The 27,040-nt window shown below is 41.5% G+C and overlaps 2 protein-coding genes and 1 long non-coding RNA gene across 3 annotated transcripts in view; 1 reads left to right on the top strand and 2 right to left on the bottom strand.

The window, feature by feature from the left end:
• The window catches only part of LOC309640631, a 317,179-nt gene that overhangs the window by 188,250 nt on the left and 101,889 nt on the right, over positions 1–27,040 (bottom strand). The window lies entirely within an intron of this gene.
• Positions 160–7,540, top strand: NOPCHAP1 (NOP protein chaperone 1). The gene is made up of 4 exons (XM_082419546.1): positions 160–324; positions 2,260–2,346; positions 4,482–4,618; positions 6,467–7,540. Exons 1-4 carry the CDS (start codon positions 210–212, stop codon positions 6,698–6,700), a joined length of 573 nt encoding a protein of 190 aa, XP_082275672.1. The 5' UTR covers positions 160–209; the 3' UTR covers positions 6,701–7,540.
• Positions 12,609–27,040, bottom strand: part of ALDH1L2 (aldehyde dehydrogenase 1 family member L2) — a 56,211-nt gene continuing 41,779 nt past the window's right edge. The window contains exons 19-23 of the mRNA XM_082419388.1: positions 26,826–26,924; positions 23,932–24,097; positions 22,390–22,495; positions 19,018–19,217; positions 12,609–16,988 (exon numbers count right to left, since the gene is read on the bottom strand). Of these exons, the coding sequence (XP_082275514.1) occupies positions 16,933–16,988; positions 19,018–19,217; positions 22,390–22,495; positions 23,932–24,097; positions 26,826–26,924 (627 nt within the window). The 3' untranslated portion in view covers positions 12,609–16,932. The remainder of the gene's footprint in view (positions 16,989–19,017; positions 19,218–22,389; positions 22,496–23,931; positions 24,098–26,825; positions 26,925–27,040) is intronic.

The following is a 27,040-nucleotide window of genomic DNA, read 5'->3' as shown; positions in this document are numbered from 1 at the left end:
AGGGTCTCCAGACCCTCCGCCTTCCTTTTCCCACGATAAGAATGGCCTCCTCACTCCGCTAGGGGCCGCCCTCGCCGCAGGACACCCTCGCTCCGCCCTCGCCCCGCCCCTCCGACTTTCCTCTAATCGTAGCCCTGGCCCCGCCCCCTTCCCCAGCCTTTTTCCTGCATCCGGGCCTGGAGCGGCTGCTCTGAAGACTGGCGAGCAGCATGGAGGCCCACGGCGAATCCCAGTCCGACGCGAGCTGTTCGTCGTTTTCCCGGGACGGCTCCGGGGTCTCGGTGTCCAGGGAACTGCTGACGGCGGGCAGCGGCGGCCGCGGAGGTGACGGGCGGGCGGCGGCGGCGTGGGGCGCGCACGTGCGGCAGGGGTCGCGCTGCCGGAGCAGCCGGGGGCCGGTCGGCGGCTCCCTGCCCAGGCCCGGCCCCACCGAGGGACCCCCGGGGGTGGCCGCAGGACTCGGGGTGGGACCGGGCGGCGGGGGGCGCGCACCCGGCCTCGGGCCTGGGCGTGGTTCCTGTATTCCGCACCGCGGTGAGCGCCCACTGCCGCGCGCCACAGGAAGACACCTCCCCTAAGGGGGCGGCCTTAGGGTCGGCTCTGGGTCCCAGCAGTTGACTGGTAAGGGGAGCGGATGAGTATTAACCACCCTTCCTCCGCAGATGCCCCCAGAGCCACCCTTAGTGCCTCTCTCTAGAGGAAGACGGGTTCGGGAAATCCGCACAGGATTTCAGACACCATAATAGAGAATTAAAAAGCAAGGATTCGAATCCCAGCCCCATGAGTTATTCGCTGTGGAACTTTAGGAGAGTTGTTTACATTCCCAACGCCTCAGTTTTTACATTGGGAAAATAGAAGTAGTAGTGTCTATAGAATTTGTTTTTCTTTCTTATTTTATGGAGAAGAATAATACACCTAAGGTCTTGGGCATATTCTCCTTAAATATTATTTTGAAGAAAAGATTCTGTGAGAATCCGGAACATCCAAAGAAGTTATAATAATAATAGCCGAAGCTTTCTTAGTGCCTGCTTTGCCCCAGGAATTAATTCACTAATTTAATCCTCACAACCACCCTGTGTAGAGGCTCTGTTATCGCCATTTATAGATGAGGAAACTGAGACCTGGTGTATCATACAGATGAGTAACTTGCTGGAGATCGTGTGGCTGGGAAGTGGCAAAACTGAGATTTGAATCCAATCAGCGTGGCTCCAGAGCCCGTGCTCTTTGCACTAATCCAGTTGCTGGGTCTAAGGTAGTAAGCAAGGAATGTTGAGCTGCTGCTCTGAGGGTGAACGGGATTTTTACACCAGAGTGAAGAGATTTTCCAGGTGTTGGAAACACGGTGCGCAAAGCCTTGGGTTTTGAAAGACGAGTCCTGTTCTCTGAGCTCTGATGGGCTGGAGAGTTGGGTTGATTTGAGGAGTTGTGAATGTAAGGCTGAATAGATGGAGTTGGGAGTGGGGAGGTTTAAAGAGCTGTTTTGTCTAGGTTGGACATCTTTACTGAGGGGGAACTAACCTGGCAGGCATGTTTTATAAATGAAGAAATTAATGCTCAAAAAGCTCAGGTGGGGCTTCCCTGGTGGCACAGTGGTTGAGAATCTGCCTGCCAATGCAGGGGACACGGGTTCGAGCCCTGGTCTGGGAAGATCCCACATGCCGCGGAGCAGGTGGGCCCGTGAGCCACAACTACTGAGCCTGCGCGTCTGGAGCCTGTGCTCCGCAACAAGAGAGGCCGCGATAGTGAGAGGCCTGCGCACCACGATGAAGAGCGGCCCCCGCTTACCACAACTAGAGAAAGCCCTCCTACAGAAACGAAGACCCAACACAGCCAAAAATAAATAAATAAATATTTAAAAAAAAAAAAAAGCTTAGGTAATTTGTCCAATATAATGCAGCTGGTAAACCATTTCTGGCTTCACTTAACCCTTATGGTACTTTGTACTGCTTCTTGTGTTCTGTCATTGCCGACCCACATTTGTCACTGATGGGTTTCTGACCCAGAAAGGTGCAGTTCAGTGTGCATTTATTACTTGGCATTGGTGACTCAGAGATGTAGGAGACAGATTTAAGAAAGGGGAGATCTGTGTGCAGAACTAAAATGTTGTAATGGAACTTGGAGTGCTGCTTTTTTTAAAAAATGTGTTGGGAAGTGAGGAACGAATGGTCAAAACGTGAGGGCTTGAGGGTGGTCTTGGAAAGTTTGCTGATGGGCTCCTATTTCTTTACGCTATAGTAAATGAATTGTGTGTGTTTGCAGGTATATGGGACAGGTTGCTCATCAACTCCAAGCCTAATTCCAGAAAGAATTCCACTCTTCAAACAGTTCGGATAGAGAGGAGTCCCTGTAAGTACTCTTCCCTCTCTCTCTCTTCCTCTCTCTCTCTCTCAAGAACCCTCTCTGATGTGAAATTCTGCCTAATTAAGTGCTTATTTGATGGGACAGTATCTGCCTTTGTTGTCAGATATCAAACCACAGAGAGTGAACCCGAGCAAGTCTTACTTGGGAATTACATTGTGAATTCAGTGCACAGGGATAATACATTATTCCCCTGCTTTAAGAGGGTAACCTTGCCCAGAAAAAATCCTTGTGGGATGGATTTTTGGAAATCAAAACCAATTATTGTTAATCTCCATGGGAAATTTTTCTAGAGGTTACTGAGTCCTGAATTCAGTATTCATGTGTGGGAAAACACTACCAGATCCCATTAAATTGGACATAATTACTTAAATAGTAAATGTTACTCATAACATAACAGGGCCAGTTCTCTTCATTAATTACTCTGTCATATTGCTGTACTGCACACTCACAGACCACTCAGACTTTGTTCAGGTAGCATTCATGTAATACTCAGGTTCTGTGTAATTCACTCTGAATGTTTAAAAAAAAAGAATAAAAACAAGAAGTAGTATCACAGCCAAAAATAAATAAATAAATTTATTTTTTAAAAAAAAGTAGTAAAAACAATGTAAATGATGCATGAAGTTATCATGTCTATAAACTAAGAAATCATGAGTATTCCGAGAGGCGAACTTAACTATAGTATGCACTAAACCTACAACAGCTAAAATGACTGCATGGTGGCTCCCCATTCAAATCCAGGCTTTTGTGTGGACGTAGGTTTTTATTTTGGGGGGGTACATATCTCCAAGTGGAATTTCTGGGTCCTATGAAAAGTATTCTTTAATAAAGAAAAAATTGCCAAACTCTTTTCCAAGTTGGGTATGCCATCTGGAATCCTTCCAGCCGTCCTGTTTCACAATTAAAGGCCATTTCTTGACCTTCACCTCGACTTTCTTCTCTTCTTCCATACTCTGGACATTTCCGTCAGCTGTTCTGTGGTTGTAGCAGTGACTTAAGGAGTTCTGAGAGCCCATGATGTGCATAGTTATGTGCCGGGCCTCTTCTGAGAGCTAAAGAAATTAGAAATCCCTTGTTTATTGCCCCCCCCCCCCCACCGTGCTTACCATAGTGCCTGTCAGTTATCGTCCCTGTTTTACAGGTGAGTAAACTGAGCTTTTGATTGGTTAAATTAAACGTGTTAGTTAGACTTCTGTGGTTGTACATGACTGAAACCCAGTTCACATTGCCTTCAGCCAAATGATGTTGGCTCATTTTGTTGGGGAAAAATACCCCAGTGATTTCAGGTACATCTGCATCCAGGTGCTTGGCATCGTCCGGGATCTTCTGCTCTGTATCTCTTAGTTGTGCTTTCCTAGGTGTTGACTTCATCTAGAACAAGCTCTTCCCTGACGGGTGGCAGGTGGGCCAGTTTATCAGCAGCTCCAGGCTTACATTCAGCAGCTCACTTAGTCATTTACTCGGAAAGAAGGGATATTTCTCTCAACAGTTCCAACCAGAGTCCCAGGGTGATCTCTGATTGGCCTGACAGATCACAGTGTCATTAAACCAAATCATAGTGGCCAAGGTTGTGGAACACGTCAGCATGAATGGGGTAGGGACAAGAGTGACTAAGAGTGACAGAGTTTAAAAGGAAAGTCATCGTTATATTATCAGAAGAAAGGGGAACAGATGTTGGGCAGGTAAAAACAGCCATTGCTTCATTAACATGCCCAAGGTAACTCAGATAGTAAGAGGTGGTACTGGGGTTCTATTATTAACATCGTCGGTCTGACCCCAAAGCCTCGGAGCCTTGTGCATTTAACTATTAAGTCCTACTGCCTACTTATTCAGTTACTGTTTGTTGAATGCCAGCCTTCTAGGAATTTCCAGTCCTGGGCATATATGAGAAACACAAAACATTGAGAAATAATTGCTTAATTGTGTAGTCCTACCGTTTTAAGAATTCAGGAGAGGATGGGAGTTTGTAAAATGGAAGGAATTTGAAAGATTTTATTATAACTATTATTATTATTCCTGTCAAATTTAGAAGTGTTTTTACAGGAAATTCTGGATTTAAAAATTTGAAGTTTGGCCAAATACTAACATAAATATTGATAAACTATATTTTTTCTCCTTAGTATTGGACCAAGTACAGAGCTTTCTCCCACAGATGGCTCAGGCAAACGAAAAGCTAAGGAAAGAAATGGCAGCTGCACCACCTGGTCATTTCAATATTGAAAATATTGACGAGACTCTTGGAAAAGTTATACAAGTGGTAACTATGCTTTGTTTTCATTTCATAATGTAAAATTACCAGTATGCCTCGTCACCTGAAAAAGAGAACTTTTTAATTTTAATTCTGCCTGTTTTTTTCCTTCTTGCAAAGTCAGCTCATGTTTCCAGTACTGCATAGATACTTGGTCATTTGATGATTAAGGATCTCATAGGTCAGTAAGCTTCCCTGGGTGAAGTTTAGGAATTTAGTAATTCAGCATCATAGGAAGGCTTTTTCAAGTTAAATAGTACATTTGTTATGTTGAAGCATTTATTTACTAAGTGTTTTAACTGGATTTTTTTCTTATTTTCCCATCTAAGGCCCAAAAGAGGTAATCATAGTCTGATTCATTGAGAATGCGAAAGTAAATGATGTGTATAACAGAATAACTGATCACATAAGCCACATGTGAAAACTGTCTCTCAGTTTAGGCTCTCTTGTTTCTACACTGGAATTCCCTGTGTAACACTCGTGTCTGGACAGCGCTGACACCATTGTTAAGAATCATATCTGATTCATCAGCAGATCTGGCAGCTGTACCTCCAGAACACATCCCAAATCCAGCCATTTCCACACGGCATCCAGCACCCGTGCTCTAGGTGATTACGGTCTCCCCTCTGGATTATCCCGCTAATTTCCCAGCCAGTCTTCCTGCTTCCACCCTTTCTTCCCAGAGTCTGTTCTTCACCCAGTGCGTGTGGCCCACAGTTTGGGAACCAGGGGGCTTCCCATCACGTTTCTAATTAATTCAGAGTCCTTCGTGGGCGTGTGTGATCCTGCCTCCAGCTCTCTGTTGACCTTGTCTCCCACCAAGGACCCTCAGTGACTGCACTGCAGTCTCCATCTCCTTGCTCCGGGCCTTTTCCCTCCTTGCAGAATGCCCCTCCCCAGATTCCTGCGTCTTGACTCCTTCCATCTCTCATCACTTGTCACCTTGAGAGGCCTTCTCGGTGGCTCTATTATTAGCTTTTATTTTTTTTAATTTTCACTGCCCTACACTATGCTTTCTGTGTAATTGTTTATTGTCTTTCTTTCCCAACTAGAACAGAAGTCAGCAAACATTTTCTGTAGGGGGTCAGATAGTAAATACATTAGGCTTTGTGGGCCCTCCTGTGTCCGTTGTGACTCCTCATTTCTGCCATTTCGGTGTGGAAGCAGCTGCAGATGATATGTAATAAATAGGCAAGTTTTATAAGCTTTATTTATGGACACCGACATTTGAATTTCATATAATTTTCACGTTTCATGAAATATTACTCTTTGGATTAGTTTTTTCTACCATTGAAAAGTGTAAAAACCGTTCTTAGCTCAGAGCTGCACTGAAAACGGGCAGTGGGCTGGGTCTGCCCTGCAGGCCATGATTTGCCAACTCCTCAAAAACATAAGTTCCACAAAGGCCAGGATTTTGTTGTTGTTGAGCCACTAGTGTGATACCTGGTTCATGTTGATACTTGTTAATATTTGTTGAGTGAATTGTGTTGAATATAATCAGGATATATAGAATCGGTTGTGGGGGACTTTTTAGACTTGTAGTAAATATAAATCATTATGGCGGACTCTGGCAACTGAAAGAATAATAGTGCCATATTGTATTAAGAACTTTTCTTGTCCGGGGGAATTCCCTGGAGGTCCAGGGGTTGGGGCTCCGTGCTTTCAATGCTGAGGGCCTGGGTTTGAGACTTGGTCGGGGAACTAAGATCTTGCAAGCCACGTGGCACAGCCAAAAACAAGAACATTTTCTGTCCTGCGTGCTGCTTGGGCTAAACGTTGGTCCCTTCCCAAAGTTGTTATTGTAACCTTCTAGGGAACTGCCCTGAAATAAATTTCCCACATGGTGGTGTTTTGCAGGATGTGGCCTTGTTTGAGATGAGTCAGTCTGATTCAAAAGAAGAGGACAGTTCAGAAGAGAATTCACAAGACAGTTCAGAGGACAGTTCAGAATCTGAGGATGAAGATGATAGCACCTCTTCTGAAGGTGAAGTCACCATCGATACCATTAAGCTTCCTCATTCAGAAGATGGAAAAGGCAAAATAGAGGTTCTGGACCACCCTGCCAGTGAAAAAAAAGAAACAGGGAAATAAACAATCTGAGAAACAGGTGATAGATGCCTGCTAATTCTGTGAAAAAGAATGTGACTTGCTGGTTATTTTGCATTTCAGATACCTATGGTGCTTTTTTGCAATATTGAATGTATTTTGCTTCTTGGAGAAACAGAAGCTGGCTTTTAAAGAGTTGGAAGAGAGACCATTTGGGGATCTTCTAAGAGCAGACTGTTTTTGGTCTCATGCTAAAGAGATTTAGTTTAGAAAGCTTAACTTTATGTATGGTGATGAGTGAATTCGTTGGCATCCTCTTTCATCAGCACAGACTTCAGAAATCTCAAACTTGTTTTAAAGTAAAAATACAAGTTACCCGTTTGTTTTTGTTTTAAATTGGCCTCTTGGATAAAACAACCTAGGTTGGGGTTTTTTTTAGGTTATTATAAAGTCAAATTTATTTGTTACCATCAAAATGGGTTCAGTGAGGGAGAAATTTTTTTTTTTTTAACATCTTTATTGGAGTATAGTTGCTTCACAATTTTGTATTAGTTTCTGCTCTATAACAAAGTGAATCAGCTATATGTGTACATATATACCCATATCCCCTCCCTCTTGCGTCTCCCTTCCACCCTCCCTATCCCACCCCGAGGGAGAAATTTTTTACAAAGAAAAGAATTACTTATATTTGGATGCCCTCAGACATATCTACTTTAATTAAAAAAAAAATCCTTTCCAGTTTGAGCTGGAAAACTGGTGCTCTGTGGTTTAATCACTGTCAGTGACTCTGTAGCCTCTCAATGCATGTAGAATTTACTGGTTGGAAAAATTTGTGGGTTTTTTTGGTTTTGTTTTTTCTTTTTCTCATAAAGCAATTTGTTTGTTTGTTTCAGCTATTAAAATTATTCCTTCCAGTTGCCCACAGTTTTGAAACCTATTAATTGTAGAGAATAGGGACACCCCAGGAAAATAGGGCACAGTACATAAAAAAGGTAGTAACAGGTTTTCCCTTTCAAAAGGCAAAATGATCCTGCATTGGAGTTGCCTTTCTGCCACATTCTTGATCTTATTTAACTTGTTTGGGATCTCATCTGCCATGGGACTCGCTTTGCTCAGGATATAGACCTGAGAATTTAAAGGACTGTCTCCAAGTGCATTGAGCTGATGGGACTTTGTTGCCTAATATTTTAGGGTTTTGTTTTAACTATTTTTTCCTACTCCTCTCATTAGCCGACGACATCTTGTAAATACTCTGAAGGTAATTCTCCAGGTTCCTTCTGGTATTTTTCATTGGGAATTGGAAATTGGCTGTGCACTCAAGGTATGCAGAAGTGAACAGATCTGGAAACGAGACTTCTCAGCTGCAAAGGGTATTATGCTGTACTTCGTAGCACCAAACACAGCTGTGATGAATTACTGGTGTGAATATTTAAGGATTGTCTTCTACCAGATAATATTTATGCCGCATGGTGGGAAGAGTTGCATTTGTCTGGTTCACTCCTTAGCTTGGTGCATGGTACACAGTAAGCACCGAATGATGTAGATAAATGAATTAACAGGTATACTGAGGATGTACAGGGCATTTTAAGCCATGGTATCCATGCGGATATGAAAGTGTAACTTCACCGGAAATACAAAGCCAAGTAGAAATAGTCTGATGGTCAGTGAAAGAGACTAGTCAGTCTAGAAATACATACTAGTGTGTAGAATTATATTTCTCTCCTGCCATGGCCTTCTCATATAATACAACTAGGTATTCTGTACAGTTAAAGAAGTCAACTAAATTCAGTTCCTCTGGACATTCTTATGACATAGGAGGAAAAGGAAAAACAAAAATTTAATACTTAATAGGGATGTCGTTTTAAGTAAGTGTAAAATGGTTGAATTATTTAATATACAGCGTCAGGGATGGCTGTTTTTAAACAAAGTTGGATACTAAGATAAATTATGTATGTCTTAAAGGTTTAAATATAAAGAAATAAAATTACAAGTTTCATACTAAAATATAGGTGAATATTTAATAACATAGTTAAGTAAAAGTTTTTTTTTTTTTTTAAAGCAGAACATCAAAGCTTGAAATTACAAAGGAAAAGAGCATAGAGTCAAGTTTGAGAATCACTGGTCTAGGTCTTAGGTCCTCTTGACTTCGCTTTACCCACTGGATCCCAGGAATACTTCCACCACACTCTCATGACAACATATTACTTCACTTGACCTACCAAGACCTCTCATTCTGTCACACCCCAACCATCCCATCTGTTTCCATCATTTGTCCCAAAGCTGCTTTAGAGTAGTCTATACCGTCTGCTTAAACTCCTAACTTTTCACCCCTCTGCAATTTGGCTTTTGAAACTGTTTCCCTAAAGTCTTCCATTACTGAGTATTCATTCGGCTGCCATCTGAACTAGACTGTGTGAATGGAACTCAATTTCTTCCTCTTCAGATCATCCCGTTTTCATCCTCACAGTGAATGATACCACTAAACTAAAGCCTGGAGTTTTGGGGGCTCTGAAATATGAACTAGAATGGAATTTCCACAAGGCTGGTGACTTTGTCTGGAACATGGCTATACTGTGCGGCATGCGGAATCTTAGTTCCCCAACCAGGGATCGAACCCAGGCCCCCTGCATTGGGAGCGCAGAGTCTTAACCACTGGAGCGCCAGGGAAGTAAGTCCCCTATAGCCCTTTTTTGGTTGTTGTTGAATTTTATTTTATTTGTTTTTTGTACGGCAGGTTCTTATTAGTTATCCATTTTATACATATTAGTGTATATATGTCAATCCCAATCTCCCAGTTCATCCCACCCCCCCACCCCCATAGCCCTTTTAAAATTAGTGTATCATTTAAGAATGTTTATATCATGTAAATCATATCTCTGATAAGGGGTTAACATCCAGAATATATAAAGAACTCCCACAGCTCATCGAAAACCCCAAACAACCCAGTTTAGAAATGGGCAAAGGACTTGAATAGACATTTCTCCAGAGAAGAAATACAAATGTCCAATAAGCACATGAAAAGATGTGCTTTTATATCATTAACATTAGAGAAATGCAAATAAAAACCACAATGAGATACTACCACATCCATGGGGACGGCTATTATAAAAATAAAACACAGAAAATACCAACTGTTGACTAGGATGTGGAGAAATTGGAATCCTTGTGAATTGCTGGTGGGAATGTAAAATGGTGCAGGCCCTCAAACCAAAAAATGTAGGGACTTCCCTGGTGGCACAGTGGTTAAGAATCTGTCTGCCAATGCAGGGGACACAGGTTCAATCCCTGGTCCAGGAAGATCCCACATGTTGTGGAGCAACTAAGCCCGTGAGCCACAACTACTGAGCCCACGCGCCACAACTCCTGAAGTCTGTGCACACTAGGGCCCATGTGCTGCAGTTACTAAAACCTGCATGCCTAGAGTCCATGCTCCACAACAAGAGAAGCCACTGCAATGAGAAGCCTGCGCACCACGACGAAGAGTAGCCCCCGCTCACTGCAACTAGAGAAAGCCCATGCACAGCAATGAAGACCCAATGCAGCCAAAAAAAATAAATAAAATTGAAAAAAAAATGTAGAATTACAAAAAAAAGATAAGAGCATAAAATTCATAAATATTTAAAACTAGTGGGTGAAAAAGAAGTTTAAAAGTCAAGGGACAAATTGGGAAAAATAATTTCAATGTAAGGCAAGAGTGTTATTAGTATATAATGGGCTCTTACAAATTAGTAAAAAAAAAAAGACTAATATCTCAATAGTGAAAAGGCCTTAGGACTTGAACAGGTAATTCACAGGAAAAAAATGTTCTGTCCCATTTCTCAAAGAAATGCAAATGAAACCAATGTTGTATTTTTTACCTCTCAAAGTGGCAGATGAAACAACAGCTAGTACTTAACTGAGCCCTTTTTGTGTGTCAGCCACTATTCTAAGTGTTTTATGTTTAAGAGTTACTGCCACTCACACAGATAAAAATTTCTCGAGTTATACATTTAACATCGGTGCACTTTATGTATGTTATACTTTAATTAAAAAGCTGTTTTGTTTGTAAGCAGTGTGCTCTACAGTCTCTTGGAAACTAAATCACCGTCATGCTTTGGTTGGTCTGACCCTGTGGGTTCTCTGCCTGATGCTTTGGTGTGAGGTGATGGCCGCCATTTGGAGAACGGTTCTGTTCCTGCTAAGGCTGATGAAATGTTCTCTTCAACCTTGTGTATTATCTTTCTATGGCTCTTTGACAGTCATAAATCAGAAAATAAGGTGTAATGGTCTTTGAAGCAAAAATATTCTTAATGTATCTCCTCTATCTATTCTCCTAATACTTTAATTGTGCATCAAATATGGTACTTATAAAAAAACTGCCTTGCAAAGTAGCTTGTATTCCTGTGCCTGAGTCCACTACTGTGGTAGGAAAGACAAGTAAAGAGGTTGAGTCTTTCATTTGTATTTCCCTCAGTGCCTGGCATGGTGCCTTTCACTCGGAATGTACGATAAAATGTTCCTGAAACTTTTTTTTCCTCTTGATGCCAATAAAGTAATACGTCTTAAACATCAGTGGTTCACAATCCTGAGGAAAGAAAGACAGGTTTACTATCTTTTGATTGGTAGACTTTTCCCAGAAGTTTAATGGTGGAATCTTTGTGGTTGATTCCCCACCATATGTTCATGAAGATCCTTGCCAGTGATTGGCTTGGGGATGGGCATGTGACAACCTTCCCAAAGAGGCACAAGCCGAGTCTTGTTAGCAGACTTTTGGAAAGAAGAGGATTTCTCATTCCTAAAAAAGAGGTACATGAAAAGATGGCTGCTTTCTTTTGGAACGTGGATATCTTGTGACTGGATGTGATTCCTGGAACTCTGGCCTAGTGGCCATAAACGGAGCCAGCTCTTGAGGGTACAGTCGGTATGTCAAGGATAGCAAAGAGAAGCAAGGAACATCACTGAATTACTACATCAAATAACTCTGTAGACCAAACTGTCACTGGATTTCTTGTTTTGTGACACAATAAATTTCCTTTTTGTTAAAAAAAGACCACCATTTTATGAGATGTTCTCTTGTACCTACTTCACAGATTTAAGAAAAAAAAAATGGCAGGGAGACACTAAGCAAATTTTTTTAAAGCCTTACAATAGGTAACTGGTGGAGCCAACTTTTAAGTTCAGTCAGCCACATCCTGCCATTGTGGGCCTACCAGTCACTATGCCACAGCATGGGCTCCGAAGCTGGATCGATCCCCGCCCAGCCACTTATCATTTGTAAAATGGGGATAAGAGTATCTCCCTTACGAGGTTTTAGTATGAAATTAATGAGTTAATACTCATCATGTGCTTAGAACAGTGCTTGGTAAGTGTGAGGTATTATGATGCTGTAAGAATAATGCACAGGGCTTCCCTGGTGGCGCGGTGGTTAACAATCTGCCTGCCAATGCAGGGGACACAGGTTCGAGCCCTGGTCCGGGAAGATCCCACATGCCGCAGAGCAACGAAGCCCGTGCGCCACAACTACTGAGCCTGCGCTCTAGAGCCCGCGAGCCACAACTACTGAAGCCTGCGTGCCACAACTACTGAAGCCTGTGCACCTAGAGCCGGTGCTCCGCAACAAGAGAGAAGCCACTGCAATGAGAAGCCCGCGCACCACAACAAAGAGTAGCCCCCGCTCACCGCAACTAGAGAAAGCCCACGCGCAGCAACGAAGATCCAACGCAGCCAAAAATAAATTAATTAATTAATTAAATTTTTAAAAAATGAATAATGTACAGTGGTGGCAAAAATTTGGAGAAACTGTTGGTAAGATTACAGATTGCTATATCCTTTTAATCAGATTCCACCTCTAGGAATTTATTCTAATTAAGCAAGTAACAGTTTTGTTCACAAATTTCTAAGATTGACTGTGACATTTAAAATAGCAGAAAGCAAATATAAATGTCCAACAATAGAGAACAAGTTGAATCAAAGCTACTGAACATATGCAGAGGTATGTTTATTGACATAGATGCTTACATATTGTTAATTGAAAAAAGCAGGTAAAGTTATGTACAGTATTATACTAGTTCTAAAAAATGTATTCATAGAAAAAATCTGGAACATCTCAAATATCATCTGTGGTTATTTGTGGAGAGTTTATGGTTGAATCTTAACCTTCCCATTTTATTATTTTTACAAAATTAGGTATTAATCATTTAAAAAATCCGCTTGGGTGTTATTTGCATAATAGGTATAATAATAATAATCCACCCTATCCATCATGTCTCATGTCTGATAATCTACTTATAGCCCAGGTTTCCCTTGATAGCTACCTTCTATTTTCTTAGAAGGGAGGTATGGGGGAACCAGTTTAGTTCCTTGCCCTGTCTCTAGTCATTTCCACAAAAGCTCTTGCAGTTAATGCTCACTCTGCTTAGCTTTATACTTTGACAAATATTTAACATTTGCCTACTATTCACTACCGAGGGCCTGATTCAGGCATTGGCAGTAACAGCATCTTAGCTTGGTTAAGACTACCAGCTTCATTGCTTGAGTGCCTGTTCTGCCACTGAATAGCTGTGTGATCTGGGCAGGTTTCTTAACCTCTTTCATTTGAAAGCAAATATTTATTGAGCTCCTCCGTGTTAGACACTGGAGATACGTCCTTGAACAAAAGAAGCACCTGTTCACGAAGCTTACATTCTAATGGGAAGAAATCGATGATAGTAACTATGCCAGGTGGTGGTAAGTGCTACAAAAATAATGCAGGAGAAGGAGACTAAAGAATGAGGACAGATGAGGTGTGAATGTGGGGATCTATGTGCTATTTTAGGAAGAGTGGTCAGCAAATGGATCTCTACGAAGATGATGTTTGAGCAGAGACTTGGAGGAAGTAAGGCAGCCACCAGCCGGGGGTGGTGTGTGGGGAAAGAGTTTCAGGAAGAGGCAGTGGTGTGCTGGCGCTGGCCCACACTTGTTCTAATTACACGCATCTCATCCCAACTCTGCGTTCAGTGAAGTCAAGTTGGTAGCTTGAAATCAGCCTTGGTGAGAGCATCTGTACACAGAAATCAGCAAATGCTGCAAATCAGAGTTTTCTTTTCCTCTCAGAGAGCCACTTGTTAGATATCTACCAGCACACCACTGAGAAGAAGGAGCAGTGAGTGCAAAGGCCCTGAGGTAGGAGTGTGCTTGATCAGTTGGAGGAACATCAAGGCAGCCGGGGTGGCTAAAGAGAATGAGAGGGTAGTTGATAGGAGATGAAGTTAGAGGTAGCCGGGAACAGAATTGATAGGACTTTGCAGGCACAGTAAGTACACTGGACTTTATTCTAAGTGAAATGGGGGCCATTAGAAGGTTTTGAGCAGAGGAGTGACACCATCTGACTCAGGCTTTGAAGAGAGCCACACAGGGAGGAATCGGGAAGGCCAGTCAAGAGACTGGCAATAACCTCTTGGTAGTGGTGGAGCCAGGAAAAAGAGCACCTTGATTTATTCATCTTTTCAGATGTTGTGAAGATTAAGTTGGCTTAGCATAGTGACTAGCGCACAGCAGCCCCTCAATAAATGATAGCTGTTGTTATTGACATGCCAATCCTGGGGGTGGGGGGCGGTGCTCGTATCTAATTAGGAAGACCAGTAATTCCAGCACCAAGTGGTAAGTACTATGTTCCAGACAAGTGAGAGGATAGAGGAGAGACACTTACAACCAAGTTGGGGAGTAGGAGAGGCCAGGGAGGGTGTATTTGAGCAAAAGGCTATGGGGATGGGTGGGTGCTGGGGGGCTGCTTTAGCAAAGGCACCGGGAAGTGGACTTCGAAGGAAAACAGAACTTTTAAAAGTGTCTACACCTCCCCAACTCCCCGGTTCGGGGGACAGATCACAGCTTTGTCCTTTAGATTTGCAAAATAATCAGTGATCTGAAGAAATGGTGATAAATTAATTACTCAGTGTGTTAATTAAATCTCCTAGTAGGCTGTGGATCGTTACGTTCCAATTCAAATTCACTGGTAATTTTATAAATTCCATGGAGCCTTTGATTCTGGTCAGCAGTTGGATATAAAAACTCAAGCCACTGAGAACTTTAGAACTTGCCATGGGAAAAGGGAGTTCTTAATCTGGAGGTCAAACATGGGTTTTAGGAGGTCTGTGAATCTCTTGAAGATATTTGCAGAACTAGGTGTGTACGTGTGAATTTGGGACAGAGGAGATCTATAGCTTTTATCAGATTCTCAAAGAGGTTTATGGCCCAAAAACTATTAAAAGCACTGCTACTGAGCGTAATATTAGAGGGTAAAAGTCATTCTAGAAGAAATGGCCAGGTTTTTGTTTGCCATTTCATCTATCATTAAAATATTTGGTAAAGTGATATTTTAAATCACATGAAATCAGTTAAAACACTGCATTTAAAAAGTGGTTCCTTTCTATTAAGAACATTGTCATTTTATTCAAATATGAACTGTCAGTTTGAACCCAGCTGGGTCCACATTTAGAATTTCACCTGTGCCGAGCTCTGAATGAGCTGTGGTACAATAAAAAACGCTTACAGGGAAAATTTGCTCTGTTGATCATCCAGGATCATACCTGATATTCTTCCTATTGAATGTTTTCTGCCCCTGATTTTTGTTATTGTTGTTTATTGATTACTGATTCCCTACATTCTTCTAACGTTAAGCTGCCGAGTTTCCGAAGTAACAAGTAATCCCTAAGGGCTTCTTCAAAGCCAAAGAGATAGAGATGTTTACTGAAATTTTACTTTAAAAGGAGGATTCATGGAAATTAATTGTTCTGACCAGCTGCCAAAGACTCTTCAATTCAGGATCTCACCTTCTTCTAGTCATACATGGATGGTTAGAATCTACCCACCTACTTTTGTCTGACAATGGGCAATTACGTGAGTACTGCATGGGTTGTAATAATTCCTCTTTCTTGAGCACAGAGAATGGTCCAAACACCTTGTTGAGTGCGTTATATATATTATCCCACCGGATCCTTACAACACCTAATGGGATAGGGACTTTATCTCTGTGTTATAGATTCCAAATCTGGGCTTTGAGATAATTAGGTAACTAATTTGCCCAAGATCACCGAGCTAGTGAGTGGCAGAACCAATTAGGAGAAGAGTGGAAAACCAAATGTCCTAGAAGGACGAATGAGATGTAGAAAGAAAAGCACCCTTTTCCTTGTACCATTGTCATTTTTCACTACATGGTATTTTCCAGTGCTGCTGTATCAGGTACTGGGTCAGACAGTGGAGGAGAAAAGCAGCATAGGAACTGATGACTACTGGAAAGGGTTGTAGGGAAAATAATTCATTGAACTAATATATCTCACTATATTTTTTAAATAGTGGTGGGGAAAGCACTTAACTTTTGTTGAGTATTTACCACAAACAAAGCCCAGTGCAAGGTGCTGCACTAAGATTATTGCATTGAATTCTCATTATAAGGCTTCCGAGGGAGGCATTACTGTCCCCATTTTACATATAAGGAGACTGAGGCTCTGAGAAGTTGCATAAGTTTCCCAAAGTCACATAGATAGTAAGATGGCATGATATGAACCAAGATCAGCCTCCAAAAGCTATTTACTTTATAGTACATCATACTGTAAAATCCACTTTAAAAGCTGTTGACTAGAATTTAAACTATTTGGGGCCAAAGATCATGTCATTAAATTTTGTATACTCCTCAGGACATAATATAGTACCTCGTACTTGGTAGGTACTCAAGCACTGTTTCTGGGTTGGTCACTCATCACAGTGGGTTGAAAAATAGAACATCAAAGGCACAAAGATGTATCTTATTTCCAAAAGGAAAAAAAAAAAAAAAAAAAAGAACTTCCTTCATATTCCTTAGAGGATATACTGTTCCTTGAGAGCAAAATTACAGAAAATCTTTTTAACAACCCCATATGCCTGGTTCAGAGGTTAAAACCTGTACATATTATACAAGGGTTCCTAACAATGCACTTTCTGTATTATAACTGCATGATATTGACGTCTGCAAGATGAACAACCATGACTGGGTTAGTCTTGGTGGGGAACAAAAAAAGCAGCTTGATATTTTAGAAATATGTGTGGTATATGACATAGTCAAAACCCAACAATTACGCATCATTTTAAGGTATAAAAGGGGTATTAGAAAATACTCAGGAACATGTGTAAATGCTTAGACACGTGGCCCGACCCTCTTGATGGTCCTTGTGGTTTTTCTCAGCGGGTGACTGACACCTCCTTCCTCAGCACAGCCCGGCTTCTTCAGTGCGGAGGGCTGAGGAGGTGCTTGCTGTCTGCGAGGGGCTCCTGATGACGGCACTGCGCTAATATTCCAGCGTCACGGTCTTGGTTTTGAGGTATTCGTTTAGAGCTTCCTCACCTAGGGAAGAGAAAAGCAGCTGATGGACCGTGTTCACAGGCGCATGTGATGTCGCCAGATCCTGGACACAGGTGCAGGCATATCAGTCACTAGGCAAATAGAATGGGGCCGAGGCAGTGCTTCTCAAACTTTAAATTTCATGTGAATCACCTGCAGATCTTGTGACACTGTAGATTCTGATTGGATTAAGTCCGGCAGAGGCCCCAAGATTATATGTTTCTAACCATTCCCCGATGATGCTGAGGCTTGTGGGGCACACTTTGAGGAGCAAAAGGGTTTAGACCAGCTACCAGGCCTTCTAAGGACCAGAGTGTTGGCTTATCACTTTCTACCCCAAACCCTTCTCCTTTATTTCCCAGCTTGATGACAAATCTCCATGTCTATTCCTTGCCCATTTAGGCTGAACAGAAGTGATCAGGATACTGTCCTTCTGATTACACTGAACGAAGCAGAATAGAGCAAAGAAAGTTGGAGATCATTTGGTCTCATCTTATTTTAAAGATAAGGGAAAGGCAGTTTTCCTGACTTACATAGTATGTTAGAGACACAGGGGCATATCCAGGAAAAAATAAATAGGTCTGCCTTTCTGTTTCTATTCTGTTCCTATTTTGAGCTACCACAATCATCGATTTCTACAACAGTTAAAGGGCATAGGTACCACAGGTGAAACTAATGAGTATATGATTCTGGAAGTTGAGCTAAACCCAGGCTTCTTAATGTTAAATTAGAATCACCTTAGGGAGCTTTTAAAATTCCTGATCCCAGGTCATACCCCAGACCAATTAAATCAGCATCTTTGCATTTTTTTTAAAGCTCCCAGATGATTCTAATCCAATGTGCACCTGGGAACCATTGGGCTGAGGGAATTTCAAATTAGGAAAGGAAGAAACTGTTAGTCTACTGTTTTATAATAAAACAGACATGAAGCGTGTGGATCATTCTCTATCAAAAGACAAGTGGAACACTGTTGCCTCACTTTATAAAAATAATTTCCCTAAGAAAATCTCCCCATGTGTTTTGGATCCAGGGATGAAAGCCAGATTGAAGACATGAAAAAAAGACTTTACCTTCAACTCAATGGAATTTAAAACAAGAGCCACTTTTATTGTTGCAAATGCACTGCCAAAAGTCTTCAGGAAAGAGAAAATGTAAAAATACCCCAAATTAACCCAATTTATGTTAGCAGACTGTAACTGCAGTAAATCACAAGCATTTCAATTTTTGAAACAACCTGCCAGACTGACTATGGGGCGTGAGAACATGGGCTGCATAGCCGACTGTCTGGGTTTGCATTCTCTTTGCCAGTGGCTGGCTGGCTGACATTGGGCAAGTTACCCAAAATCTCTGAGCCCCATTTTTCTCGTCTGTAAAATGAAGAAAATAATAGCACCTACACTCCCATGGCTACTGTGAGGACTGCTCGTGCTATTATAGGTAAAATATCAGAATAGGGCCTGGTACATATTTAGTGTTCAAAGCAAGCTATGACTGGAAACGTGATAGTGTTACTGCCCACGGTGAATTACATTTTGGGCTCTCTGCAGACTCTCAATCTGAGCTCCCAGATGCCCAGAAAACTCTGCCAGTTTCAGTGTTGTCTCTGAAAGACTGCCAGGTGGCTCAGAGACAGGATTTATTCTTGCGGCTAGCTGGTTATTGCCTTCTACCCATTTTCCTTTCTTGGTTCCACTTGGTCCCATGACATCTAAACCAAGTTCATGCTGAATGTCAGGTTAAAAAAAAAAAAAAAAAACCTAACATATTTTAGCTAAAAGATATTGTCAGGGCTTTCTTTTCAACATGAATCTTCTTTTTTAAAAGGAAACACTTTTCCACACAATTTGAGTACTTTTCTATATTTACGTTATGTTCAATAAAAATGTTTAACTTTGAAAAAAATCAGTACCCTTGAAAGCCCAGATCCAACTGCCATGTAGGAAGTGCCCTTTAAAGCAATACAAGAGTGTTGCATGAAGCATGAAGCGGACTATTCTGTGATGTGCAGTAGAAAGGTAAGGCATATTCATACCTAAGTCTTTTCCAAAGCCAGACTGCTTAACTCCACCAAAAGGGGCTGCCACATCCGTCTTGTTGTAGGTGTTAATAAAAACAGTTCCTGCCTCTAGCTTTTCACTCACATACATAGCTTTATTTATGTCTCTCGTAAAAACCCCTGAGGCCAAGCCGTACTCTGTATTATTTGCTCGCTGCAACACTCCATCGATGTCCCTGCAAGATGTTTTTAGGAAGACATAAAACCTCATTAAATGCAAAAGCAAAACACTTCCATTTTCTGTTCTAATGTTTTTCCCCTCCGTGCTAGAAACAGGAAAACATTACTGCCAACGTGCTTACATTTTTATAAATGAAATATTCCAGGCTTACACCAAAAGAAACTCCCAATGAAATATTACAACTCTAGTATTATATTTTTCACATATATCCTGAAAACACCTTTTAAAATCTGAAGTCATCTTTTCAGCCTTCTTCATTGCTTCTCCTTCATGACTACCCCATTTGTTTTCCTCTCCCTTGAGCTCCATTTACAGACATATTCTCAGAGCACCCGCAATGTCCCCCCATCTATCCGGATTTTACATGCACATTTCAAGGCGCATTTACTCGATGCCTCACCCTGAAGCCTTCCCAGATCCCCCCGTGCCACTGTTCAGGCAGTGTAGTGTAGTGGCCCGGCGAGAAGGCTCCACAGCCAGACTGCCTGCGTGACCTTGGGTGAATCATTTCATCTCCCCTGCTTTTGTTTATTCTTGTGAAAAAAGGGAAATAATAATAATAGCACCTGTCTTGTCATGAGGATTAAATGAGCTAATAGTGTCTGGAACACAGGAAATGCTCAATGAAAGTTAGCTATAATAGGGTAGCACATATTCCTCCAATTCAGTATTTTGGTTTACCTTTTCGTGTATTTGGTGTTCACCCTCCAACTAGACTGGAAGCTCCCTGAGGGCAGGGGTAACATCTTACTTTTCTGTATACTAGGGTGTTGCACCATCAAGTGAGAGTGAATGCAATTAATATGCCAATCCAATAAAAGGGTAGTAAAATCATCCCTGAAATGGGTCTGGTGACTTCCCTGCCTTTTGACTCAGTATGTGTACACACCAAGTAAGTGCAGATGTGAACCTGCTCTTCTCTCAGTTGAGTCCAGTTCCAACATGCCTGCCATAGTGTGAGTATCTCATCTTTATGAGTGTCATACCAGTGTTAAAAAAATGCATGAATTTTCTACAACACGGCCAGCAAATGTAAGCCAAGATTTCATCTGGGGCTCCGGCAAAGAAACACGATTTCTGTTCCAAAACTGGAGCAAAAATTAGTTGTGCTGAATTCTTTGAGAGACGGCATAGGCTTCAATGTGGTGTCTTCCCAAGGGATTTTCAAAGGTAATCTTGACTATACACAATCTTCAACTCTCATGAGAAATGTGGAATCTGGGGCTTCCCTGGTGGCGCAGTGGTTGAGAATCTGCCTGCTAATGCAGGGGACACGGGTTCGAGTCCTGGTCTGGGAAGATCCCACATGCCGCGGAGCAACTAGGCCCGTGAGCCACAACTACTGAGCCTGCGCGTCTGGAGCCTGTGCTCCACAACAAGAGAGGCCATGATAGTGAGAGGCCCGCGCACCGCGATGAAGAGTGGCCACCACTTGCCGCAACTAGAGAAAGTCCTCTCACAGAAACGAAGACCAAACACAGCCAAAAATAAAATAAATAAATAAAAATTTTTTAAAAAATTGCAAAAAAAAAAAGAAACGTGGAATCTAACTTGGAGAGGACTGAGGCTCTGCTAAAACTCTCACACTTGATGCATTGCACCTGATTGCACTGCAAATACTTATAGCCTGGACTAAGGCCGAAAGATGGCTGTATGCCATTGCCCATTCAGGACTACTGAGACGACATGGCTTCACAGCACACCTTGCCCACTTTTAGAATAATAACGAGCGTAATGACTGCAGTGTCACCAACAGCAAACATTTGACTTATTTAATACTTAGAATGACCCAAAAAGGTAGATACTATTAATAACCCAACTTCACAAATAGATAAATTGCACAAATAGAGAAACTTAATAGAGGAATTAAGTGGCCCAAGCCCACAGAGGTGGTCAGTGCAGACTCTACCTACTGCACCTCCCACCTAGGCTCTCTGGGGTTAATTGCCCGTCTCCTTGTCTGTCTCCCTTATTAGACGGTGACCTCCTTGAAGACAGGAACTGTGACTTACCTAGGCTTACATCCCCTAAAACTGGCTTCTAATACCTGCATATTTAACACAAGGACCATCCTATGGGGGAACTTTTTTTTTTTTTTAATAAATTTATTTATTTATTAATTTATTTATTTTTGGCTGTGTTGGGTCTTTGTTTCTGTGCGAGGGCTTTCTCTAGTTGTGGCAAGCGGGGGCCACTCTTCATCGCGGTGAGCGGGCCTCTCACTGTCGCGGCCTCTCTTGTTGCGGAGCACAGGCTCCAGACGCACAGGCTCAGTAGTTGTGGCTCACGGGCCCAGTTGCTCCGCGGCATGTGGGATCTTCCCAGACCAGGGCTCGAACCCGTGTCCCCTGCATTGGCAGGCAGATTCTCAACCACTGCGCCACCAGGGAAGCCCTGGGGGAACTTATAATAAGGAAAAGAGGGTAACAGGGCATCCTTGGATCAGTATGTCAAAAGGTTACTCACTACAGCTTAGTGTCCCCAAAGGTCTCTCACAGTATGTCTGTCCAAGACCAAAAAGTCCTTCTGAACTCTGTATTCTGTTTTCTCATTGGTTAAAGGAAAACTAAAGCCAGAATTCTGAAGAATTGTGTGCAGTATACCATGAGAGTCTATTGTATTAAATATTCTGATATGAGCTCAGTTACCATACGGCCCTCTTTGATATGCTAAACACTTAGCATATCAAAGTTTCAGGCACCATAACAAACCAGTATGTCATTCACAGTTGATTATATGGTGATTGTGGACATTTCTACAAAGAGTTGAGTATTAGGCTTTTGGGTGCATGATCCCCTATGGAGAAAACACTCTTTCTTTGGGAAAATCAGATTTCATAGATGCTGCCTTCCCTAGAAATGTAAATGCGAAAACCAGTTCTGTTATTCTCAGTTACTGACCTTATTCCAGAGACATTTCAAATGCTGACTGTACAAAAACTAAAATTTAGCGAACATCCCATAATGTCAGCCATTAATTTAAGCTAAGGAGCAAAAATATATTACAATCTACATTGGTTAGCATTCTCTTCTAATTATTTAATTAAGACAATTATTCTTATGGTAGAAAATTATATGTTCATTGATTTTATGCTCTGTACATAGCACAATGACAGAAAAAAGAAAAGTATCTAGACAATCCGGTCAAATTATGCCTGAGGAACATACCCATTTTGGAATTTAGAAATAACCATAATAGGCCCGAAGGATTCCTCTTTGGCAAGATACATGTGGTCTTCCACATCTGTGAAGACAGTAGGTTCCATAAAAAAGCCTATTTGAAAAACAGAAGAAAATAACATCAATTATAATTTTCAATTAGTAGTTCTCTCGTTTAATTACATTATAAATTTTTTTCTTCCCTTATGGGTCAGTAAAACGAAGAAGACTTTCATTTTCCTATTTGGCGTTAGCATTCCTAGGTTATTATATTTTTAATGTCCTTATTACAAAACTTTCAAACATATGTAAAAGTAGAGAAAATAGTATAATGAATAGTAAAATAAATCTTTATGCTTATTTTGCCATATTTGATTCTTTTTTTTCTTGCTGAAATAGTTTAAAGCAAATTCCAGAGATTACAATTTATACTCCAAGTATTTCCATACAAACCTGTAAAAAACAAGGACATTTTATTACACACCACAATACATGATCACACCTAACAAAATTAACGCCAATTCCTTATTCATAGTTTATATTTCAATTCCTTTTTTTAAGTTCCAATTTTTTAATTGAGATGCAACGACATATAACATTAGTTTCAGGTGTACACCATAATGATTCGATACTTGTATTCAATTTCTGATTTCTGGAAAATATCTTTTTATAGTTGACTTGTTTGATTCAGAATTCAATTAAGTTCCACACTGCATTTGGTTGTTAGATAGATTAAGGGTCCTTAACTCTAGAATATTTCTCCCCTTTACCCTTCCCCTTATTTTTCATGCCATTGACTTGTTAGACTGGTTCAGTTGTCCTGCAGAATATTTTATGCATTTCAAATTTGTCATTGCTTCCTTGGGATGATATTTAATTTGTTCCTCTATCCCCTGTATTTCTTGTAAATGGAAAGTATGACCTAAAGGCATGATTAGATTCATGGTTAAACATTTTTGGCAAGAATACTTCATAGGCGATGCTGTGTTACACACTGGATCCCATAGGGGGCACATCATAACCAGTTGTCCTGCTGGGGCTCAATCTACCTACAACAGTAAAACATGAGGTTTTCCAGTTGTTGTTTGTTTTTCTCTCCTTTTGGGTATCATGACATTGAGCTATTCACATACTTCTGTAACAAGTACTACGTTAGACAACAGGAATGAATCCTTCCCAGGCTAAGCTGGCTGAGATTAAATCTTACATTGACAGGAATGAAAATCACCAGTGCCTGAATAACACCGTATCTATTACACTTGTTTACTTACGCAGCTAAGGGCCTGTCACATCCATTTTATTTGATTTTAACAGCCTCGTAGAGCAGGATATGCACATTTCATCACGTTTTACAACTGAGGCTCAGAAAAACTGTTGTTGAAGGTGTCACAGCTTATAAGTGGCCAAGCAGGATCTAGAAAGTAATTCTTCTTATCATAACGTAAATGACACTACTTTCGAGGCAAGATGGTGTTGCAACGAAAACTGTTACCATTTATTCCAACTTAAGAAGCCAGGCCCCCAGCATACCTCCTATGGAGGTGCTCTTACCTGGCCTTTGGACTCGTCTTCCTCCGTACACCAAGGTGGCCCCCTCTTTCACTCCAGCTTCACAGTACTGCAGGAGCTTTTCCAGATGGGCCTTATGATTTTGGGGCCCATGATCAGTAGATCTGTCAAGTGGATCACCAATTTTCATCTTTTTAATTTCTTCCACCTGTATGTCACCCAGTTCACAAAACACAACTGACTGTTAATAATAAGAATGGATACCCTTGACCGAGTTTCTACTGTGTGATGGGTATTGTACTAAGCTGTTCAAAGATGTGTCCTCATTTAGTCTTCAGTAGCACTGGAGGTAGATACTTATTATTTCCATCTTATATGAGGAAACCGAGGATCAGAAAGGCTAAGCCACTTGCCCAAGGGCACACAGCCACTAAATACTGTAGAGTTTTCTTGTCTTGAAAGCCCAAGCTTGTAACCACTGTGTTTTAAAATTATCCCGAATGTTAATTCATTAAAATAGCAAACCTGATGTTCTGGAATTTTTGTTAATACAGCATACTTACACTCTTCATGGCAAAATAATTTCTAAAATGGCTACATTGTTGTCTTTTTCCTTTCCCCAAATGTGGCAGACTGCCCTTGTGAAATTCTCACGGTACAGCCACACCAGAGGATATACTAGAATGTTCCAATGAAAAACCATCTTTATCGAAGAATGTTCATCACTGACACGTGCTCCTTGGTTATCTTAATCTATTTCTGCATTTCCTGATGTTAAGTCCAATTCTAATAAGGAGAAAGAATGGGAGTTACCGTGACCCCACAGGGCCATGAATTTGAATTTAGGTCTGGCAGTAATCCCGCAGTAAGTGCTCAAGAAATACCTGCTGAATGAAGAAATGAATACTGTTCATATGTGTGCAAAACATGTTTGTTGATGGACTGATACAGCAAATCCTTGACACTTCTGGTCTCAGCATTTTAAATTTCAACAAGTTGTTGTGAAAGCCCATGACGTGTAGTGCTGTACCTTGCATTTTACTAAGGCACAAAATTGAATTATGGGGATGTTCATGAGGCAGCCACTGCCCTCCATCTGCCTCTCCATATGACTTCCTTGTTTTCCACTCTCATGAGGAAAGATGCCTTTGCTTCTTGGGGGGTGGGATGGGGGAATTGGCTCTGAAGGAAAAAAGGCTGGGTGCTGGTTTTTTAAATAGAAACAAATTCGTGATTACTATTACCATAATAATGATATAGTGTAGTATGTTTTTTAATTAATTAATTTTATTTTTGGCTGCGTTGTGTCTTCGTTGCTGTGCACGGGCTTTCTCTACTTGCGGCGAGTGGGTGCTACTCTTTGTTGTGGTGTGCAGGCTTCTCATTGCGGTGGCTTCTCTTGTTGCGGAGCATGGGCTCTAGGCACGCGGGCTTCAGTAGTTGCGGCACATGGGCTCAGTAGTTGTGGCTCACAGGCTCTAGAGCGCAGGCTCAGTAGTTGTGGTGCACAGGCTTAGCTGTTCCCCAGCATGTGGGATCTTCCTGGACAAGGGCTCGAACCCGTGTCCCCTGCATTGGTAGGCAGATTCTTAACCACTGCGCCACCGTGGAAGTCCCTGTGTAGTATGTTTAGAGTTCATTTTAGCCACAGAATTCATCTTGATAGTTCTATGAATGACGTTTAGTCTCATATTTATGGAATCATGCCCAACTACAGGGGGTATGTATGTATGTATGTATGTGTATATATATCTATCTATCTATCTTAGTGGAGGAAATTATACGCTATCATTTAACTGTAAATTCAGGATTTGTAAGAATCTAGTGGTATATCTCTCATAGCCAATTTAGGGATTTATAATAATCTAGGAGTATGTCTTCTACAAATATCAAGGATCTAATATACTATAAATGAAGAGCAAGGTATAGGTAGTAATAGCTCTTAAGTATACTTTATCAGGTTTTCTAATATAGACCTATAACTTTTTACTATGAAAAATTACAGGGACTTCCCTGGTGGCTCAGTGGTTAAGAATCCGCCTGCCAATGCAGGGGACACGGGTTCGAGCCCTGGTCCAGGAAGATCCCACGTGCTGCAGAGCAACTGAGCCCGTGCACCACAACTACTGAGCCTTCGCTCTAGAGCCTGTGCTCTGCAACAAGAGAAGCCACCGCAGTGAGAAGCCCACGCACCGCAACAAAGAGTAGCCCCCGCTCACTGCAACTACAGAAAGCCCACGCACAGCAATGAAGACCCAACGCAGCCAAAAATAAATAAATAAGTAAAATTTTTTTAAAGAGAAAAATTATAAACATATAAAAGTAGGTAAACAATATGATGAAACTCCACATACCCATCAGTCAGCTTCCACAACTGCCAACTCATGACCAATTTATTCCCCCACTTACTTCCTTCCCTTTTGGATTATTTTGAAGCAAAGTCCAGATATCATAATCTAATCTGTAAATATGTCAAAAAGTACTTCTAAAAGGTAAGGATTGTGTTCTTTTTAAAAAATATAACCATAGCACTATCATCACATCTAAGTTCATTAATAATCCCAGAAGTACTTTTAAAGTAAAGGCAATTTCTGGGCTTCCCTGGTGGCGCAGTGGTTGCGAATCTGCCTGCTAATGCAGGGGACACGGGTTCGAGCCCTGGTCTGGGAAGATCCCACATGCCACGCAGCAACTAGGCCCGTGAGCCACAACTCCTGAGCCTGCGCGTCTGGAGCCTGTGCTCCGCAACAAGAGAGGCCCGCGCACCGCAATGAAGAGTGGCCCCTGCTTGCCACAACTAGAGAAAGCCCTCGCACAGAAAACGAAGACCCAACACAGCCAAGAATAAATAAATTAATTAATTAATTTAAAAAAATAAATAAATAAAGTAAAGGCAATTTCTATACAAATCACAGAGCAAATTTGAAGACGCTTACCACTCTTGTCACAAATTCATCATGGATGGATTCTTCCACAAACAACCGACCAGCTGCAATACAGTTCTCTCCTTTGTTGAAAAATACTGCTCCCATGCCCTTCGGCAGCAAAAGAGAAAATACTGTCATTGCTTGGGAAGTCAAGATTGTCATAAAATTGCACACACTGAGAATTAGATGTTATTGGAAGACAGCAGACAACACAGAGAAGTCAG

This window comes from Balaenoptera physalus (genome assembly GCF_965194825.1).
Source record: "Balaenoptera physalus genome assembly, chromosome: 13".
In the NCBI taxonomy this organism is placed as follows: domain Eukaryota; kingdom Metazoa; phylum Chordata; class Mammalia; order Artiodactyla; family Balaenopteridae; genus Balaenoptera; species Balaenoptera physalus.
Note: the sequence above shows the minus strand (reverse complement) of the source record. Positions and strands in the feature narration are given on the sequence as shown.

What these genes read in the sequence shown, in the direction of transcription:
- NOPCHAP1 (XM_082419546.1), top strand. Translation starts at nt 210, where the DNA reads ATGGAGGCCCACGGCGAATCCCAGTCCGACGCGAGCTGTTCGTCGTTT. An exon ending in GGGCAGCGGCGGCCGCGGAG is followed by an intron (nt 325 to 2,259) that starts GTGACGGGCGGG and finishes GTGTGTTTGCAG; the next exon opens with GTATATGGGACAGGTTGCTC. An exon ending in TCGGATAGAGAGGAGTCCCT is followed by an intron (nt 2,347 to 4,481) that starts GTAAGTACTCTT and finishes TTTTCTCCTTAG; the next exon opens with TATTGGACCAAGTACAGAGC.